This window comes from Gordionus sp. m RMFG-2023, chromosome 5 (genome assembly GCF_954871325.1).
Source record: "Gordionus sp. m RMFG-2023 chromosome 5, tfGorSpeb1-WG-v2, whole genome shotgun sequence".
Lineage (NCBI taxonomy): Eukaryota > Metazoa > Nematomorpha > Gordioida > Chordodea > Parachordodidae > Gordionus > Gordionus sp. m RMFG-2023.
In genome coordinates, this window is record NC_088779.1 from 22028257 (window position 1) to 22050461 (window position 22205).

General features: G+C 25.3%; 1 protein-coding gene across 2 annotated transcripts; it reads right to left on the reverse strand.

The window, feature by feature from the left end:
• Positions 1–1890: 1890 nt before the first annotated feature.
• Positions 1891–17463, reverse strand: LOC135929440 (GATA zinc finger domain-containing protein 7-like). 2 transcript variants are annotated; one of them, XM_065466016.1, is made up of 13 exons: positions 17404–17463; positions 17263–17362; positions 17077–17214; positions 16937–17030; positions 16253–16895; positions 10473–10715; positions 10125–10241; positions 9548–9678; positions 9284–9412; positions 9018–9120; positions 5761–5894; positions 5477–5562; positions 1891–2870 (listed from the first exon to the last, which is right to left on the reverse strand). In XM_065466016.1, exons 2-13 carry the CDS (start codon positions 17357–17359, stop codon positions 2164–2166), a joined length of 2622 nt encoding a protein of 873 aa, XP_065322088.1. In that variant the 5' UTR covers positions 17360–17362; positions 17404–17463; the 3' UTR covers positions 1891–2163. The 2 variants fall into 2 exon arrangements, with proteins under 2 accessions (XP_065322088.1, XP_065322089.1); XM_065466017.1 differs by lacking the exon at positions 16937–17030 and having other exon boundaries at positions 16253–16905.
• Between the last annotated feature and the right edge of the window lie 4742 nt (positions 17464–22205).

A 22205-nucleotide genomic window follows, 5' to 3' on the forward strand; every position in this document is an offset into this window, starting at 1 on the left:
ATCGTTACATTATAAAAATTAACACATTTTTTATAATTTAAAATCAAATTATTAGAAAAAAAACATTATTTTGAATTTGTATAATAGATGGCGCTAAATTTAAATCTAAAACAAATTATGTTATTTTATCAGCTTATTATTTTTGAAATAATTAACAGCCTGATTAATTGATTAATAATTTACTTTCTACAGGTTTTAACGATTAAAATAAAATTTTATCTATATTTAAAGAAATATTGATAATCCAGTTTAAATCAGACCAGACACGATTCACGGCTAACCATATAAAAATGATTAGGTTGCTTACTCGATTTAGGTGTTTTATTATAAACAATTTAATTATCCTCAGAAAAAATATAGTTAAAACTTATTTTCATAATTTTTTAAAAGCCTACTAACCTCTTACCAAAGGGGAGAGGGATAGTTCTAAAAATGTTTGATTTTGGGCGATACACCAAACAATTGCTAGAAAACCCATAATCAAGATTTTTCCAAATTAAGGTAAATGATAAAATTTTACTTAAAGATTTGTTTTAAAAAAGAAGTATGCACATATTATTAAATTTTTATTATCGATTTAGTTCATAGCTCATCAATATGTATTTTTCAAACAAATTTCCAAACCAGGTCTACTAAATGATTAACCCTTTAATTCAAGGTAATATTATAGTAAGGTAGAAAAAAATTATATATTTTTCAATCTGAATCTATAATTCTCTAATTAAAATATCGGTATTTGATTAAAATCGAAATTTAAAAAAAATCATGAATTTTGCTAACCCTTTATAAAAGTAACCTAGATATTTCTTATAATATTTTTATTAACATTTACTATCTTTATATTCATTTATATTTAGTAGAAGCTTATTTTTGTACTAACCTGGTTTTAACAATTTCGAAAATATTTTTTTGTTTAAAGTCAAATAAAATTTATTAAGTTCAAATAATCAAAAAAAATTCTTTATTTTGGTATTTTATTTCGGTACAATTATTTTTTTATTTATCTAAATAATATTTTTAAATTGTAAAATTAGCTTCATATATTATATATTCATAATGTAAAAATTTATTAAAGTTTTAAATTATAGACTTTAAAAAAAAATTTGTATAATTTTTATTATTACTTTTTAGAAATACAACTGTTACCTTTGTAAAGTAACAATAGTAATTTTAAAATATTATAGCGAGGTCCTACTATTGTCAAATGGCTCGATTTTAAAAATATTACACAAGCCTGATGATTTTTCTTATAGATGGCAGAAAGGTTTGGACATCTATTAACGAAATCTCGGGGTTTTCTTAATATTTGTTTGGCAAGCATCTTAATTTAAAATCGGCGAAATCGAGCTAACAACATTACCAGGCCCTAAATAAAAGTGCGATAGTTTAACTCATGTGGCTATATCTTTTCCAATAGCATACCTAAATGTTTGGGTAAAATCAAGTAATTATTTGTGGATCGCTTAACTAAAATCCAATTTATATTTTGTATTCCCAAAATGATTTTAAATATTATGAATAATGAGAAGCATAAAATATAGTTGGCTTTATAAATAAATAATTTTTTAAAAAGTTTTCATTAGGCCTTCAAGAATTTGCGGATGATCAAGTTAGTACAAATTTGAACATAATCAAATTATTGTAAACATATTTATGAAATCAATTTCCTCGTTAATAATTAAAATTTATTCGTTTGTATAAATTAATTACAATGTAATGAAACTAAATAAAAACTCACCAAAAGATATATAAATTTATTAAGTGTGACTTAATAATTGTAATGTTAAAATATAATAATTCATATATACATAAATTTTTATTAAAATAAATATTATGTCAATTAAAAAAAAAATTCTTAAAAAAATAATTAAGTTATAAAATATGGTCCAGTACAAAAAAAAATTAGATAAATAAAAAGAATTATATTTCCAATTTCTAAAATACAACCAATAATACCTAATTGATTGTTTATAGTATCTATTTGAAGTGAAAAAAAATCTGATTAATATAATATACAACTGTTCATAAACAAAAATAAATAAATATAAGTCTGCACCTACATTTCTGAATTGATTTATGCATCTGTGAGTGATGGATCACAATATTTAAAAAAAAATATTATTGCTTTCCCCCCTTGCCCAAATTTTCTGGGGAAAAAACTATTCATGTAGACATGATCCTAACATTATTATTACTATTGGTACTAGTCGGCCTATCGATATCTCCGCTCTGTTTATTATCCATTAAAGCCACCTCTTTCAATCGTTCGTTTTTTTCCATCATATTATTTCTTGCGTCGAGTTCATTATTGGTCATCGAACTTTCCGTATAATAATGCGTTTGTGGCATAGGGTTAAATGGCTCGTTATAAGAGTTATAGGTACATCGTGGCGAATAAATATTGGGAAAATGTATGGGCTGAGTATCGATCGTGACCTCGTTCCGTTGTTCATGCTGCGCAATTTGGTGTAAGCTTCTATCCTCATTTTCGTTGTTCACTAAATTTAACGAATTGACGGGGTAATGGTTTGAAGGATTTTCTGAAATCATGAGTGAACCCCCGTTTTCATTATTAGCTTGGTTTATCATTAAAGAGTTGGAAGGATAAATACTAGAAAGATTTTGTCGATGAGATATAGACGAGTCTCTACTCTCCTCAATAACATTTAAATTAAACGATTTCGAGGGATGGTAAGGAGTGACTAGGCCAGGGGGAGACGAATTTCTGTCGATATAAGATGGCAACATATTGCAGTGGTTTTGAGTATTATTGGAATTGGAGGTAAGATTATGTTGCTGATAACTGTAAAGATAAGAGTTGAGTTTTTCTAAGCTGGGTATACGAGGAGGCATAGTTTCTAATTGGTAATCTGATTTTTTTTTAAATAAAGCAGATAAACATATAGTAAATTTCGGGTACATTTAAAACTTTCTTAATTTCTTTTGTCATTTTTAAAATGCAATTCTCTAAGACAATTTTAATAAAAAAAATTAAAATAAAGCTTACAAGAATATTCTTAAAAAATTTTTTTTTATTTGTCCCATAACTTTTAACAGTTTATTGCATGTATGGGAATATTTCTCATGAAGTAAAGTGATTAAATCATATATTTTATTATCCTAAATGTTAAACGTATCCAAGAAAAGAAAATTGATAATTTTTATTTAAGCAATGCTAAATAATATTTTAAATAGAATAAATATAAATAGGACTTTTTTTTTCATTTAATATTCGCGCCCAGCAAGATAATTTGACATCAAAATTTTTAATCAATTTATTTTTATATTTAAAAAACGAATGGTTGCTACTTATACACATAATTTAAAAACAATATTTATTATTTCATATTTTTTCATTATGTCAATATCATTATTTTATTATATCAAAATACAAGTTCAAAGTTTGGTATTTTACGTGCCAAAATTTTTACACTTTTACATAGATAACCAAACCATTCTATATAAATATATATAAATCAAGGGTATGTAATATATTTATTATAGATTATTGCTAGTATTTCATGTTTAGTAAAAAAAAATTAACAATAACTATTAATTATATGATTTTTGAAGGAAATCCAAATTGGTAATATTGGGATTTTCTAATGGATTTTTTTCAATAAATTTTTTAAAATTAAATATTGAAAATATGATATAGTAAGAATTGAATATAGGTTGTTATCCATTTAGCAAGCCAGTATAATATTTACAAAATGTTAAGTGGGAATTTGTTTTAAAATTTTTTATAAATAATTCAACATACTAAAACAAAATTTTAAAAATTTATTTTCTAACTTGTTTCGAACACGTTTGCACATACCAGAATGAGATATATCTGATGTAGATATTTAGAAGGATGAGGGCTATGAAAATGCCACAGTAGTTGATCTAAATATGACCTATAATGCTCTATGATTTCAAGATATATTTAGGAAATAAAAAAAAATTTGATGGGAATTAGTGGAGATATCGTTCGACTATTAAAAACTGTTTCCCTATATAAAAATTATAAAATTTACATGGATAACTTTTTTTCTTCGTATAATTTAGCAGCCCTCAAAGATAATGGCTTTATCATGTCGGGGACCCTTAGATCTAATCGATTATAGGAATGCCATCTGGTTTATAACAAAATCCTAAAGAAAAAAGAAAGAAGGTCCCTTGATTATTGATTATAAAGTGGATTTTATTAATATTATAATATGCAAATGGTTTGATAACAAATCGGTTATCACTATATCATCATTTATGGGTATAAATCCCATATCACGAACGAGAAGATGGTCAGTATCTGATAAATCTTTTCTCAATGTCGAAATTCCTTCATAATTCAAAACTATATTGGTGGTATGGGCGGTGTGGATCTCCGTGATATGTTGATTGAACTCTACAGAACTGACATATAATAAAAGTGTTTTTCTTTCATTTATTAGATTCCTGTGTAGTGAACTCATGGTTGCTCTAAAGACGCCACATGAAACATAAAAATATTAAACATTATCTTTTTTGGTATTTAGTTCAGATAGCTAAAGGATTGATGATAGTTGGAAATGAAAATGATAGATAAGAAGATAGATCTACTTTGAAAATTGAGAAAAAGAAGGAAATTGAATAATTTTCATCCAATCACAGATGTTAGATTTGATAAAAAAGGGTATTGGCCATTGGCGGCTATCAGGCAAAGATAGAAGCACAAATGGTTATTTCAGATTAGAATGTATAAAATGTAAAATATCTCTACGTTTAAATAAAAAACGGAATTGTTTTATTTCTAATTATTCAAAATAAATTGAATATTTTTTTTTACATATAAACTTCCCATTGATGACAAATGGCAACATTTCATAATTCTATATATATGCACACTTTTTTTGAAATAAAAAACGTTGAAAATGTGTTATTTGCGTCTTGTTTAACTCAGTTTTAGAGAAAAAAAAATTTTTGTTCATGGGAAATATACTGGGCGCGAAAGAGTTAATATTACAAATTTATAATTTTTGAAAAATATGCCATTTATTGTAACAAAAATTAAATTTAATCATATTCAAATCTTATTCACATATATATTAATGTTGTGTACTGTACTGCGAAGCATTTGTTTATCAACAAACTATATACAGTAAAACCTGTCTAATTTATGCATCGTTGTTACCAAGATTCCTGCCTAACTTAGACAAGTTACCCAATTTATCAAGACTTTTCAACTTTAACTTAAGTTTCCCAATTTTTTCAACTTTCTAATTAGTTAATAGGAATTTAATTGGGACTCAAAATCTTAATCAAATTAGGAAGCTGCCCGATATATTAAGAGCCCAAATTAGACAAGTTTTAACTATAATTGTTTTTTCTCGAGCATATACTTCAATGAACAGTTCAGTTGCAATACGGTATCAATGAAACAGATTTAGGTCAGTCACCTAACAAATTGTCTAAATCAATATTTCAAATGATCAAATATCAGATTATATAATATTACCTTGATTATATGGGATACGATGTGATATGGATGAATACTTATTAAAATGGCTGATTGATTTTGCTGCATGAGGCATGGTTGAAAAACTATAACAAAAATCAATCAATAACGTTTCAATAAATAAATTTAACTACATTACACCAAATTAATTCAATCTTAATGATAAAAAAACTACCCTTTTTATAATATTTATTTTTAAAATCAAATATCAGAATAATGTTCATATTTATATTGCATATCCAAGAAACAAATATATTTTATTATTATTCAGTTAATTTATAAACTTTCTATCATCATCGTGATAATAATCTGTGGGAGGAACATTAGGAGTACTTTTGCTGTTTTCCCTAACTTTATTATTGAAAGCATCGTTGGGTGGTAGCGATAATGGGTTCTGAGATGTTTGTGGGTATAGTTGCTATTAAAATAGATGTAAGGAATGATTTATAACTCAAAAAGTTTCTTAGAGTAGCTTAATATTAAAACATGTTAAATTTTGTGAGATATATAGTTAAGGCAATGAGATCACAGAGAGGTTTTATCATAATCGTGCTGCGATTCAAATAAAACAAAAAAGTATTCATCGAATTATTATATTTAAAATTTCCGAATATTAAAATCAGATTTGAATCAGAGACCTTTTATGGTGTTAAGGCTAACACATGTATGGATACCTTTAATTAATGAGAGTCAATCTAATAGTCTTTATATCAAGGGATGTGAATCCAGACCTGCAACCTCCTGAGTTCTCGTATTTTTGTTAGCCCAACCCCTGACTGTTCTTAAAAGTGGAGATTTTAGGTGTCAAAAAATATTAAAAAAATTTTTAAATAATATTTATTTTTTTTTAAATTCATGAAAAATAAATTAAATTTTTTTTTTCGTGGAATCATTTTTCAATCATTTTTTAAAATTTTCTGGTCTTTATACTTCCATTTTATAGTTAATAATTGATTATAAATGCTATTTTAGGCTAATAATATAATATGAATTGTGAATTTTTAATGTAGGTAATAATCAGACCTGTTAATCGATCCTTTTAAAAGGACGGAATCCTGATCAAGATCATTTCCAAAAAAAAGGATTGAAATACAGGATCCACCTTTTTGAAAAATCTATTTTATAAATTTCTGAAGAAAATTTATGATTGATGCAAAATTTACTAATATGAAAATTAATTAAATATATTCTAATAGAATAATGTAACAATATTTATTTATACTAATAATTACTTACCCATTAAATAATAAAAAAAATTCTAAATTATTGTCAATCAAACATCCATTTGAATCATCATGTGAATTTTAAAAAAAATTATTAGGAAAAGTGCATTTTGAGAAAAGATTTTGGCAAGTCGGTCAATTGACCAGTCAAATTCAGTCAATTGACCGGTCAATTGACCGGAGGAGTATTTGACCTGTCAAATACGGTCAAATACTCTAAAAAATTTAAAGGAAAAATAAATTAAAAATATGTTTAAAAAAGGGAAAAAAGATGTAAATACATGTGATCACAATGTTTGCTTATTTTTCGGGTCCACAATATCAAGAGGAGAACTCACTAGTAGTGTAATTAATGAAGTATATGATATAATTCAAGAATTAGCTATTTTACAAGGTAGTGATGACCAAAATTTTTAAGTGATATAATTAATTTCAGAAGCAAAAACAGCATGTTTAATATAGCAAAATATGTGGAAAGTAGTAATTTCCAGAAACAATCAATTCCGACCTCAAGTTAATAGATTAAACTTTGTCTACCCTGCCCATTAAGAGACTAACAATTCCTAGTTCTACTTCTTCTTTAGAAAGAAATAGGTCGATTTGGGTTAATATTCTTATGAAAATAGAAATCGATTTAAGATCTAAGATATCAGGAAAATTGTTTAAAAAATATTAAAGAAAATGATAATATTGAATATGAATCAGAACAAGACTCTGATACAGATAGCTACACGTTAGTTATTGAATGAATATAAAAAATTAATATTATAGATTCATTTTACTATTATATTCAAAATAAAGTTAATATTAACTTTAAAAAAATATATTTGAATTTGACCACATTTGACCATATTTGGCCGGTCAAATATCGGTCAATTGACCGAAACGTATTTGACCGGTCAAATGCACAACCCTGAGTTTATCCCAATGAAAGTATCAGTTTTATCAATACAACCACATTTGAATAGGCATCTGCATGTGATTAATCCTACAGGTTTTCCAAATGGGTAATAAACCTTTTTTTTACCAACAGATTTTTTGGCAGATTCATCTAAGGTTAATTAAACTTAAATTGAAAAAATCTCTATTTTAAAAATGTTAATTAACATTATTATACGGTATAGAGATGAAGAAAAGGCAAAGGTTCTCATTTATATCTGTCACTTCAATAACTGTATGTGTAATTTCTTCTAGATCTACAATAGACATTAGTAAATACCTAAAAATATTTTATTTTTAATTCAATAAATAAAATGTAAGTTGTAAATAAAATTCGCAAATGTTGTCTTGATAAAATTTATGAGAAAAATAAAAAATATGGCGGAGAATGCTAAAGTATGATGGAGATAGATTTTTTTTGAAAAAATATTTTATTTTATTTATATACTCTTTAAGAAAAAAAAAAATTTTTCAAAAGGATCGAATATTTAACAAAATGATCTCAATCACCATCCTCAATTTAAGAGATATCAATAAATCCGGGTAAATTGTCAAAATTAGGATCGAATTTATGATCGTCAATCCTTTGATCTTGATCCTTTAGCAACTCTGGAATATAATATTTTATTATAAATGAATTAAGGCTAAGATTTTTAGGGGATGAAATTATAAATGGGGAGTATTTTACTTATTTTTTAAAATGTTTTTATAAAATATGGAGCAGTAACAAAATTGAATTAAGATTGAGTTATAATATAAATTATAATTGTCAAGTATTTATTTGAAAATTATTCAGTATTTTTTACAGTACATCATTTTAAATGTAGTATAAAAAATAAATAAATAAATGAAAAGAAAAAAAATTGTGTTATTTTGAGCCAATATATCTTTATGTTCTCCAAACCCTTAAACCAGAGAATTTTTTTTAAATTTTATTCCTTTATCCAGGACCCTTTTCTGTCGAAGTGTTCACATCCCTGATATATACATTATTAGGTCTAATTTTAGGCAAAATTATTATATAATAATTATCAGAGACCTGCAGGCCTGGTCCGTATTATAATTTTTTTAAATTTACCCAGGCCGGGCTGGGCCAGATATTTTTTTTTAAAAAAAATATCTGGCCGGGCGGTATATTTTAAAACCAAATATTTGAAATAGTCATTATTAGCTATATAAATCAAAAATAAATAAAATATATTTTAAAAAAATCCGGGCCAGGCCTTAATTTTTTTAAAAAAACAAACCCGGGCTGGGCTGAAAAAATTTTTTAAAAAAAAATCCGGGCCGGGCCGTACAAATGGTATTTCTGCAAGTCACTGATAATTATCAATTCAAATTACAAAATTTAAAAAAAATTAATTAATTTTTTAACTAACTTGTACAAAATCGTTAGGATTAAATTCGGATTTAATGGCAGATGAGTCAAAACCTAAATGAGAAGTGTTAGGTAATGCATTGGAATCGTTGTTAACGTCTCCTCTTTAAAATTTGACATTTAAAGATGAAAAAAAAAATTATTGAAATCTTTAAAAATGTGGTTTTAAATAGAAATTGAAAAAATTTTTTACCGAAATTTAGTAATTCGTATAAAACATTTTTAATTCATTTAAAGAACTATACATTTAAAATTATTTTGCGTTACCCATATGAATCGATTTGGCTCATGTTATTCGCAGAAATGAAGGAACTCGAATTCAATGTTGTATCACACGTTTTATTATTATTGTGATTATTGCCATTATTTGAGCTAGCATACCCAACCCGAGCTCTCCTTTTGTAAAATAAAAAAGGTGTATGTTGGTATTATACTAAAGATAGGAATGCACATAATGAGAAAATAATGCTTTTTTCTTCATTTTTAAAGATTTAAATGTTTAAACAATAAGTTTGAATCAATAATACAAACTTGCTAGTCTTAGAGTACTGGTAACCGCTTTCCCTAACCACTTGTCTGGCCAGGGGAAAAAGTTCGTCGCGACGAGTCAAAAGTTCGGGTCTTTTAATGCAGATCTCCATGGCGGCTTCGTTTACGTATAACTAAAATATAAAAATAAATAGATTTCACCGGGTTAAAATAATAAAGTGGGTATTGGTATCATACCCCTTAATTCTATGTTCGAATTTAGGTATATGAAACATAATGGGGTTAGGTTAATTTTAGAAAATGGTGACCATTATATTCTTAAATTTGAAAAATGATGAAACTTCAGAACAATTCAACTTTTGAACTACTCAGTTTATATTAATATTTATAAAATAGATTTTTCATTTAAATTTTAAAAATTTACATAAAAATTTATGGCGAAATTGCCCCAAATCCAAAGAGTAGGTTATTCTAAACAAGTTGGAATAAAACCAGTTAAATTAAATTTGAGATCACGTCAGAATTCCGAATAAGTCATTACTTTTCAGAAAAAAATACCATATATATGTATTATATATATACTAATTCAATTTTATCAAAAAAAATAATATATCTATACTTCATGAAGAGACATGGGTTTTTCTTTACGCTTAGAATCAAATCTGCCATATATAGCACCAAACATGCGCACTTTATTCTCCCAATCATTGTTTCGATCTGTTGAGTTTATTAGGTCCTAAAATGTGAGAGTTAACAATTTTAATATTTAAAAATATATAGACATAAAATCAAGAAAAGATAAGGAAATAGAATGAAACGCAAAAATTATTGGCTTAAATGATCTTAGGCTTAACCAATATTGTGTTTTATATAATTGAATACCCCACGATAAAATTATTGCTAATTAAAAATAAATCATTATATTTTTATAATTCAATTTATTTTTGACATTTCCCATTCCCATTACATCTATCTCCTTGTTAATGGGTTTTTTGGTGTTAAGGTTCTTGGGAGTGTAAGGAGGTAAAGTTGCGATGAGTGATATGACGTTGGCTTTTATTTTTTCCTTCTCCTCTCCCAATAAAACAGCTTTGACCATGCTAGTATTAGACAAAAGGTTACTAGATATTTTTGGTGGAGCATTGTCTGATGAGCTGGGATCTTCTGAGGCAGGTGGGGTAGTGTGGGCTGTTGCAAATAAATCTATACCCTAAATAAATATAAAAAATAGAAGCATTGTCTACAAGCACAAGAGTTGTTTAAAATAATATTGTATCTGTCTGTATCATTAGATATATTTTGAGCTATATAGATATATAATTGTAGATATATTATGATACAATTTTATCTTGCGTTTTTTATTACTAAAATATTTAAAAGGTATCTTAAATGTATCTGTATTTCGAAATATTTTTTAATCATGCATCTGTGTTAGAGATCTGTAAAGCCCAGTTAGGCTTGTGGGCCGAGGACCGAAAATTTTAAATCGCGATTATTGTATACATTCTATATATACAATCAAATATACATTATATATATAAATTGTTGTATATATGGATTATTCATATTTCCTATATCATTTTAAAACAATTTTATCTAAAAAAATTAGGTCGAATGAAGAAATTTTGTGCCGGGCCGAAATTTTTTATAAATCCGGGGCTTGCAATTGGTACCTCTGCAGGTCTCCGATATATATAAAATCGGTCTGGTACTGTGCCTGGCAAATTTCCATAAAAACCTCAATGGGTCATCCAAGAGCTAAAAATTTTAAAATTTCAAAGCGAATTTCTTTGTATTGAGCTGCTTAACTGATATACTAAACCTATGAATAAAATAATAAACCCACAAAAAATCAAACAAGTTATTTATGATACGAAATATGAATCGAGTTGTGCCGATATTAAATTTTAAATAGGATTAGTGCCGATATTTGGCGTTTTAAAAAAATATCACATCAGGCCAATATTTTATGATCTATATGATATATTTACAGATTTGTGTTATTTCATGATTTTTTTTTATATTAAAAATAACATATAAACTATTTATAAAATAATATTGATATAAATTTATTAAAATAAAATTTAAAAACCATACAAAAAATAGATATTAAACAAAAAAAAATTCTATAAAAGTTTGGACTGCAAGTTTCTAAGCAAATGTTCCGGCGCAAATATAAATATTCTTTTGATCGCGATCCTAAAAAATTCATATATCTGCGCCAGAATATTGGCTTAGAAATCTGCAGCTATTTTTTTTTTAATATGGTCTTTAAATATTATTTTAATACAGTTTTTTTTATTATATATGTTAGCGTCAATGTTTTTTTTCGGCAATGTATTATTTTTTCAAATTTAAGTCATTTTTTGAGCGCTTTTTTAAAAATCTGATTTTACAGGAAATGTATGCCGTCATGTGTGGAATACCCACCCTATGAATTTCAAACAATTTTTCTATGAATATTTGAACTTAATTTAATTCATAATAGTTTTCCATACATTTTTCATATAAATTATAAATTACTAAAAGGTTAACGGCAATATTGTCTACAATTCATAAGATAGGTATTCCTAACATAATAGAATACCGGTAAAATCCCATTTCTAAATTTAAAAAAACGCGCTCAAAAAATGATTTAAAGTTATAAAAATAACACATTGCCGGAAAAAACACATTGAAGATATCATATATACATCATAAGGTTATGCAAATATTTTTAATATATCTTTTTTAAAATAAATAAAAGTTTTAAATATTTTTTTTATAAAAAAAATAGATATTAAATTAAAATTACTAAAAGACTAATAAGTAAAAATTTTTAATGAAATCGTGATTTTTAAAATTTTTTAGAATTATATTTTGGACATGTTTTTAATTATATATTAAAAAGGAATAAAGTTTCAAAAATTAGCGAATCGTATTTTTTGATATTTTGGATAGCCAAAAGTAACCAAAATTCAATTAATTTAATAATATTTAAAAAATAATTGAATTTATTTTGAAAGATTTAAGTGGAAGAAAATTTGATTTATTTTTTGTTATATTTTATGCAATAACAATAAGAAAAGAATCTGAGTCACATTCATCTACCATAAACATTTCCCATATTTTTAAATGACGTGGTTAACTTATGGAGAGAGAAAAAAAAATACACTTAATCATTAATGAAAGTTAATAGGTATCTTATAATATAAATATTATTTTTTTCACGATATTGATCTATTGATTCCAAGATAGATAGATGGCAAAAAATCAATATAAATATCGGATCATATAAGATAGGATTCGGAAAATATTGGATTGGATAGGTAAAAAGATATGGAAACCTGCACAGCCCTAAATATGATTCAATTGCATGTACTTCTAAGATATTGAAATAGAAGTCATAGATTAGAGATTAGTGATGTGCATCGGGCCTAATTTTTAGAGTCAAGCCTAACCAATTTTGAATGAATCTTCTTTTATTTGTCCCGTAAAACTGGACCCAGAATAAAAATCATTTGCCTGTCTGACCCGAATTTATTTAAATATTTAGTATGTTTAGGGCTGTGCCGATATTAAATATCAGATCGGCACCGATATTTAGCGTTTTCCAAAAATATCAGATCGGGCCGATAACTGTAAAAACCCGATCCGATCTTTTTACTTTTATTTTTTTTATTATTTTATGTATTATTTATTTTACATTAATAATAATATTTTCAAAATAATTTTTTCTTCAAACAATGCAAATGCACACACCCCTTAAATTTTATTTTTTTAAAAATATTATAGTATTTTAAAAGTTTTTTTATAAAAATAGAAAGGTACACCCAAAGTTTTATTTATTTTAAATCTTTTTAAATAATAACGCTAATTTAATTATTTATACCTTATATAAAATAATTTTTTAAATATGGTGTCTGATGGAAATATTTTACATAAGACATTTTGCAAAAATGCGTTATCTGCGGAATTCTAATTTCACGGGGAGGAATAATGAAAAACTAATTTAATACTAGCAATATCCGTAAACCTTTTTTAATTATTGTAGAAATAAAAAAATTAAATTATATGCATAATTCGAATTTTTGCATAAAAAATATTGATTTCTTACTTACTTTTGGTTCACAGGGGGGTGGTGAAAAATCAATATAAATATCGGATCGGTTTTGAGCTAATATTGGAAAATATCGGATCGGTAAAAAATATGTGGATCGGCACAGCCCTATATATGTTAGCGTCAATGTGTTTTTTTCCGCAATGTGTTATTTTTACAACTTTAGATCATTTTTTTTTATAGAAAATATATTCCATCATGTTTAGAATACCTATTTTAAGAATTGTGGAATTTTTTTAAAAAAAAAATTTATATATCATTTTACATTATTTTTTACAATAAACATAAACAAGTTTTTGATCATTCTACAAACAAATAAAAATTAATGCACCTTGCTTGCAAAATTTTATAAAATATAATCAATTATATTTAAAATAACTACCTTGCATGGCCTGAATTTTAAATTTTTTCCACCCACCTGCCCACTCATGGTTTCGAACAGCCTGCCTATTGGTTTTAAAAATTTTACCCTCATGCCCGCCCTTTTCTTTCAATAATTTGAAACATCTAATAAAAAAAAATGTCCAGATATACCTGCAAAAATCTCGTCCTATATTATATAAATTATTCTTTCTAACACTTTGTTTTCTATTCCATCTTATGCCAATATTTTGTTCTAGGGTCTTGCTTAGATGTTTCACATTCTTACTTTTTTCAATATATATCGTCAACGGCAGTTGACAAAATATTGCCTATCTCTCGGGAGTACTTTCCAATACCAAAATAAAATTAAAATTGTGTTTAGCATATGAACTAAACAATTTAGTCGAATATATCTAATATTTAAAAAATATAGAAGAAAAATATTTATGTGAATATTTTTTATTTAGCAAAGAAGCCTAGAATATCTCAAAAATTAAGATGAATTTTATATAATTTGCCCTTCCAAAGTCTATTATATATTTGATCTGTCACAAATGCAATAAAAAACATTGTATTATATAAAAAATTATATTACTATAAGTAATAGAAAATGTAATTTCCAATAAATTTTATTTAATAAAATTAACTTTAAAATTTATATGTACATTTATATGGAATTACGATGACAAAAAAATTATATATACACTGATTTTTTAAAAATAACCAGCCCATTCACCTATTATTTAAAAACTATTCTTAACCCCCTCATTCACTCCCATTGTCTAAAAAATTTTGTCCCACTCACCAGCTCATTTAGGATGGGTGGGCATAGATGGGTAGGCTAAAACCTCACTCATTGCAGACCTCTAATCTCTACAAATATATAAGAACCTATTGGAGGATAATTAGATATCGAATTATAAATGTTATGCCCAAAAAATGTGTAAAAGAATTAATGGACCAGGTCAGAATTTTTGATGTTAACAAGCCAGGAGTTAAATGGGCCAGACAAACATCTAAATAATGGGCTGGGCGACATGTGCAAAAAATCTTAACGAAAAATGGGCTGGGCCTTGGCCTCTAATCTGTATTTAGATACTTTTTTTAGACCATCTATCTGTATATATTTGAAAAGTATCTTATAGAAATTTTGGTCTGCATTTATAAAATTATATAAAATCTTTATTTTGGCAAAATATTAAAAAAGATAAATTTAATTAGTAAATTTCAGAGTTGTTAAAAGATACTTTTTGCATGGATCTAAATACATATATCTAGTCTAAAATAATTATATCATCTAAAAACTTATCTAGATACAGATACATTTTTTATCATACTTATATAAAGGGTTTGTTATTGCTCTTGAACAGAAACTCTTAGTATGAGAGCATAAAATATGTAACAATATTTTTATTCTCATTCAATTGGAACACCATATATAATAATAAAAAAATGCCAATACCATGAACAAATTCTCTTTACGAGCTTTTTAAGAAAATTTTTTTACATTAAACTTGTAATTTATTATTAAAAGTCAGGGGAATATCTAAAAGAAATTTAAAAAATTCTAATTTGCTTAAAATAATATTGTTCAATAATGGTATTGTTTTTAATAAATGGGCATCATGACTAAGCAAGGATTTATATATTCCTTTACATAATAAAAAAATCCTTTACAATCTTGAACTGATATCTTAGATTTAAATGAGGGAAAAAAATAATATTTATTGAATATTTATATATTTTTTTTTATTACTAGTCTTACTTAATATTTTTAATATATATTTTTTAAATTAATTCAAATATTTTTATTTTAAATATAAAAGCATTAAATAAAAGTTTATTAAAATGTATCTTTAAAAGTATCGAAAACAAATATATCTAATGCTTTAACAAGTCTAGTAAAATTTAAAATATTATGGTCAGGTTCTAATGTTGTCATATGACTTAATTTTTAAAAGCTATAACCTATTATATTAAAAAATATTACGCAAGGCTGGAAATTTTTCTAATAGAATGTAGAAAGGTATAGATCTCTGACAAATTTCGAGATTTAAATATTATTTTGGCTAAAATCTTATAGGGACATTTTTAAACATCATACAAATCGGGTTGTAAAACAACACTAGTAAGAACCTTAGCAAAACTAGCATCTCAATGAGTGGTCTTAATAAATATTCAAATTTTTAAAAATAAAGGTTTTTTTCAAAAATATTTGCAGCATTAGAAGAACAAACTTGTTGTGCCACTGCATAATTAAGCAAAAACATAAATTAATTATTTACCAATTCTAGAAGAGTAGATTTAAATGCCGGTGTATTGAGCAATAATTCTGCTGTACTTTGTAGGTTATTTTGATCAAAAATATTATTTAAACTATTTTTGAAAAAGTTTGACTTGACTGATAAATGTAAGTCATCATTATCTTTTTGATCATCAATATTTACTATGCTTTGAGTATTTTGATTATTTTCTAATTTAATACTAAAATTATAAGGTGATGGATGAGGTGGCGAATTATTTACAGATAAGCTTTTATTATCTATTATATTGCTTTGAAAGAATGGACTTTTATTATTGGAAGCCAAAACTGGTGAAATAAATGCTATTTGATTATCATTATAATTTTGAGGATTATAGGCTTTGAGTGGAGATGAATTAGTGTACAGAATTTTGGAATGGTTATTCTCATGATATAAAAATGGATGATTATTTAAATGGTGAGATTCTTGAATGCTGGCATTTGCCACTGAATTAGCAAATGAATTATATATAAATGATGGGTTTTTATTAAGCCAATTAGTTTTTGAATATTCTAATTCATGTGTTTTCAATTCTCTATGAGGTTCACTAGAATTATCCTTTAAATTAAGGTCCTCGTTAAAATTAGTTTGAGTATATTCGTAAGGATGGGTAAGACTTTGAGTACTGTAATAATCTAATATAATAAATATACATGTATTTTGTACTTAATATGATTAGGAGTATTAGATAATTTTGAATAATCTGATAAAACACATGAGGTAACATTAAATTTTGTAGAAAAATCCTGTTCATATATTTCTAAAATTATATATAAATATATATTTTATTATTCTAAAAATTTTACCAGGATATGAACAATATTCTTGTAAAACTTTTTGTAATCTTCGGACATGCAGAGGTTTTGTTGACATGCCTACTAGGGACATAATCTCCAAAAATTCTTCTTCACCTGCTTCACAGAGTTGCTTTACATCATCTCCTCCTAAGGTATAAAATAAAATCAAACAAAATATGTTATAATATAAATTACCCTGTGAGACAAAACTTTCAAAATATCCAATTAAATTGGCGCCGTTTAATATTCTGTATAATAGCAACTCAGATGGGTTTTTAGGCTGCAGCGTCATAATCTAATATTATTATATGGTAAAATAAGAATAATTTATTTTACCAGGGTTTCATGAAATATCGAACTCACATCGCAATTCGCAAGTTAGAAGGAATAATGTTCCTCTATAAAAATTTATAATTTCTTAGCTTATATTGAAAACTTGTAGACTCTGAATGCGCTTCCACAACCGACGAAATATAATATATATATAATCATAACACATAACATAGGTCTGTGTGTGTTATACCTAGGTTGTCACACTCTAATAAGAAACTCTTTTCTTCATATTATATAAATTACTTATTAAAACTTAATTTAATAATAACTCATAAAAAATAATAATTTTTTAAGCTTTTTTATTGAACATAGTCCTATATTTTCTTCTATATTGCACGTCATTTTGGGTTAAATTTTAATAGGAAACACTTTTTAATCGCTCATCATTAACCTCAAATGGCTTTTAGTAATTTTAGATTAGCAAAACAATATCCTTACAATTTTTTAATACCCGTCGCTAATAGGTGTTTGTAAATACATATATAGAGAATATTGATATAATGGGAATATATGTTCGAATGAATAGCATTATATTATTTATATATTATGAAATAGTATATTCATTAATTAAATAAGTTTCATAAAGATTATATATGTATGTATAATATCTATGGTAATGTTTAACTGCCTAACATTATTATTATAATGTAAAAACCTCTATCATATTTTTTTATCTTTTATTTGTATGAATTATATGATCGCCGGGGTGGCCTAATGGGTAAGATGTACGATTGGAAACATATGAACAAAGAGACGCAGGTTCAATCCTGGTAAGGAACAAAATATTGTGTTTGCAATTATTCTATTTATAGTAGCAGTGATATATAAAAATATATTTTAGTTGTGCCTCATAAACAATTTAGTTTAACTTATATTTTACCGCGTTACAATTTACATTTTTATTATTATTACATAACTTAAATTTAGTCTTAAATTTTATTTTTGGGTAACTTAAAATCATTGATGATCTACTTATTATTTTTATATTGATCTATCTAAATATTTAAATTGTTTGTTGACAAAAGAGATATATTAAGAAAATATGTTTTTGAACTAGACAGTCATGTATTATTTATGATTCAATAATAAGTGACATGTTATTATGTGAATTCAGAGATATAAATTTATATTTAATGCTACTTTTTATACTAGGGATGCGAATAAATTCACAAAAAACATTATTTGATTTACATTTAAATTCATCCACTCAAATCACCATTAATTCTCTCTTTAAACAATAGGTGGAAAATTTTCGTCGAATATATTTGAACATTATATTTGTATCAATCCTTTAACAAATTCTACTCTAAATGTATTCTAATCGTAATTATTTCAAAAATATAAATGTGAACGCAATACAAGCTTGAAAAACATATATTATATTAATTAAACATTTTAATTTTGTTATTGTTAATTTCTAGAGATTTGTACCTTTCTAGCATTAATAGCAAATAATTAAATTTTGATTTTTTATTGCTAAGTTCTAGAGAGCAATAATCAATTATAACCGATAGTATTATTATTAATATAAATATATTAGCTTTATTTTATGTTTCCGATATTGTGAGTAGTTTTGAAATATTAAATAACCCAATTTTGGTACATATAACCGATAGAAATACAATTGTTATAAATATATAGCTTGATTTATGTTTACGATTGTAAGTAGTTTTGAAATATTGAAAATACTGGATATACCAATTTGGACAATATCTTATAAGTCTAAAAATTGTCCTCAAAATCCCATTAAGGGATTGAAAACATTTGGACAGACTTTAAGCCTTAGAAAATGTTAAAAATTTATTAATATTAATAATATTAACGACCCTACCTATCACCACATATGTATAAATGAGAGGTGATTTTTCATACTGCATAGGTAGTAGAATAAAATGTTATGTAGGGCACTTCTACACAATGAATATTAACGGCTTATCATATATAAATTACTGAGATCTCATTCCCAACTATAAAAATGTATTAGAAGAAATGACTGAAGAGTTCTGAAAATTTATAGAAATTTTCGATATACTATTTCTAATCATACTTTTTTTTAGCAAGTATGTATAAATATATTTATACTTAAATATTTCTATGACTTTTATCGACAATTTAATTAAATTATGTTTTTTGCAGTACCTTTTATTTTAAAAGTAGCCATTTGGAATTTATTTTCTGTTTGCTTTTGACATAATTTTAAAACAAGGTATATTATTAAATTTTAAAATATACTTTGAAATATTTATTAAAATTGCATATTTATTCTCAAATATTTATGTAATTCATTTATGTAATTTATGATTTTAAAATGATAAATTAAAAATCCCGTGACTTAGAGGCTTTTTCTTTTGAAAAAAAAACCATGATATAATGGATTAATACTGAAAGAGCATATTATACGTGAAAATTTTATTGTTAATTTAAAAATTATAACAAAACAAACTTACACTTTACAAATTATCACATAATGTTAATATAAAACTAAATTTCTCCCAAGCTATGAATATTCAATATATTACTGTATAGAATTAAAGATAGTATATCTGTGACTTTAAAAAATAGGCGTAATTAATAATTAAAACATTACACCTAAATTTAATCTCCAAAGTTTAAGATAACTAAGCTAATCAATCTTCATGAAAAAAAATTAAAAACAAAAGTAAAAATTTTGACATTTAGATATAGCGGATTTACATTAAAAAATAGAATTATGATAATATTTGACTAAATTTTTTTATTATTTTCCATTTCCAGACGTTTTATCAAAGCGGGTTTTGAGTAATGTTACCATCAATCAATTTTTTATTTCCAAAAAAGTGTTAAAAAAAAGAAAATTTCACGAATTAATCTAGATCCCCATTTTTTTAATCATAAATAGAAAACAAACTGGTTTGATTTTAATAACGATTAAATGGCGTTTTGAAATGTGGGTCCGGATTGTTTTTTTAAATATTATATTATATATAAAAAAAAATTAATTCTAAATTTAACAATTTTTTTGGAAATAAAGAAAAAAAATTGCTGGTAACATTACCCAAAAACCGCTTTGAAAAAACGTTCTGTCTGTAAATGGCATTCGAATAATTTATGAATATTGAAACATAATTATTCAAATGCGAATAATAAAAATTGAATAAAAATGTTTATCGATTAAAATTATATTAAATTATAAATATTGTCGAACCCGATTCGCAAGGTCGTTAAGAGTACTAGTTGAATATGAATAGTTTTTCAAAGAATTTAATTAATTAAATTGTAATAAAAATTTAAAACCAATTAAAAATTTTTTTTACAATATTCTCAGCATTTCACTTTTTTTTATATATTTTATATTTATCTATTTTTAAACGTGCCATTTAGATCGCGCCATAAGATCCTATGATATTAAAAATCCGGAGCGGACAGAGATTAAAAATTAATTAAGACCCGGGTAGGGGTTAATTTTTTTAATAAAAAAAATTCAAAGGGAATAGTTGGAAAAAAAAATATATAATTGATATATTTAATATTCATTTAACACATTGGTCTATGGCCCGTCCTGAGAGGAACTTAGGTAGGTGAATTTGTGAGGCCCCTCCTCATATAATTGCACTGGTTTTTTTTAATTATCAAGGAAGCCTTTAGACTGTGTCTTAGATTTACTTATTACTTAATAGCCGGCTATTTAGCATTTTTTAAAAAAAAATTTTAAAACGAATAAAACATAACCAAAAAAACACAAAAAAAAGAGAATAAAATGCGAAAATAACAATGCCACCAAATACTTAAAATAAACTAAAATACGGTGTCTTAGCTCAAGAGCCTTTTAACCTATACTAAAAAGCAATTAAATATCCAAATTAGGTCGACTTTGGATACAAATATCCTTACTGATTATATTCTTAATTTTTTTTAAAAAAATATATGAATTATAGCAAACAAAAACAAATCTTAGAAATTCGGGCTGGGTCGTAAAATAATCACCTTCGTCTACAGATTTAGCGACATTGGTGGGCTTACATATGCCCAAAGTCGATATTTATTTACTGGAAAATATTTTTATATACATTATAAATTTTAGAAAAAATAAGCAAAATAACGTGTTTATAGATAATTAAAAATATTTTTTTTAAAAAAATAATTGTCAGGGGGGAATATAATTTTGCAGTTGTTAAACCAGCGCGATACTTTTTATAGTAGCATAACTGATAGCGTGCTCATTTTTAGAGAGTAGCTAAGAATTTTATATAATAAATTTAGCAAAAAAATGTTGAAAGCAATAACTTCCATAAGAAACAATCAAATTTTGGCTCCAAGTTGGTGCCTATTAAGGATAATAGCATTTTGCTACAATTCCTTCCTAGTTCTACTTTTTCTTCAAAATGAAATTAGTCGATTTGGGTTAATATTTATAAGAAAAGCAGAAATATTATAGTTACTGTTATTTTGGCAGCAATAACGATTAGTAATGAGAGGACCTTTTTTTATTACGGAGAATAAAAACCTATCTCAGAAATACGACTCAGAAAATCGATCGAATGGACTAGCACGATTTGATCCCCAACACTGGTGTCACCATAGATAACTTTTTTTTATCTGATAATTTCATGTGTGCATGGCCGAAATATATATATTTTTAAAAGTTATTTCTATATATTTTTTTCCTGTAGAGCTTTATAGGAATAAATCCTTCCATATTTCCTATTACAAAATCAAAGAATATTAGTATGAAACGAACTTTTTAAAAACTCCTAAGTATAAATGATTTTATTTATGTAAACCTTTTACGTTAAACCAATAATTTCTTTTATCATTTCTATTGATTA

What these genes read in the sequence shown, in the direction of transcription:
- LOC135929440 (XM_065466016.1), bottom strand. Translation starts at nt 17,359, where the DNA reads ATGACGCTGCAGCCTAAAAACCCATCTGAGTTGCTATTATACAGAATA. An exon ending in CCATTAACAAGGAGATAGAT is followed by an intron (nt 10,242 to 10,472) that starts GTAATGGGAATG and finishes CTCACATTTTAG; the next exon opens with GACCTAATAAACTCAACAGA. An exon ending in TATCACGATGATGATAGAAA is followed by an intron (nt 5,563 to 5,760) that starts GTTTATAAATTA and finishes TTTTTGTTATAG; the next exon opens with TTTTTCAACCATGCCTCATG.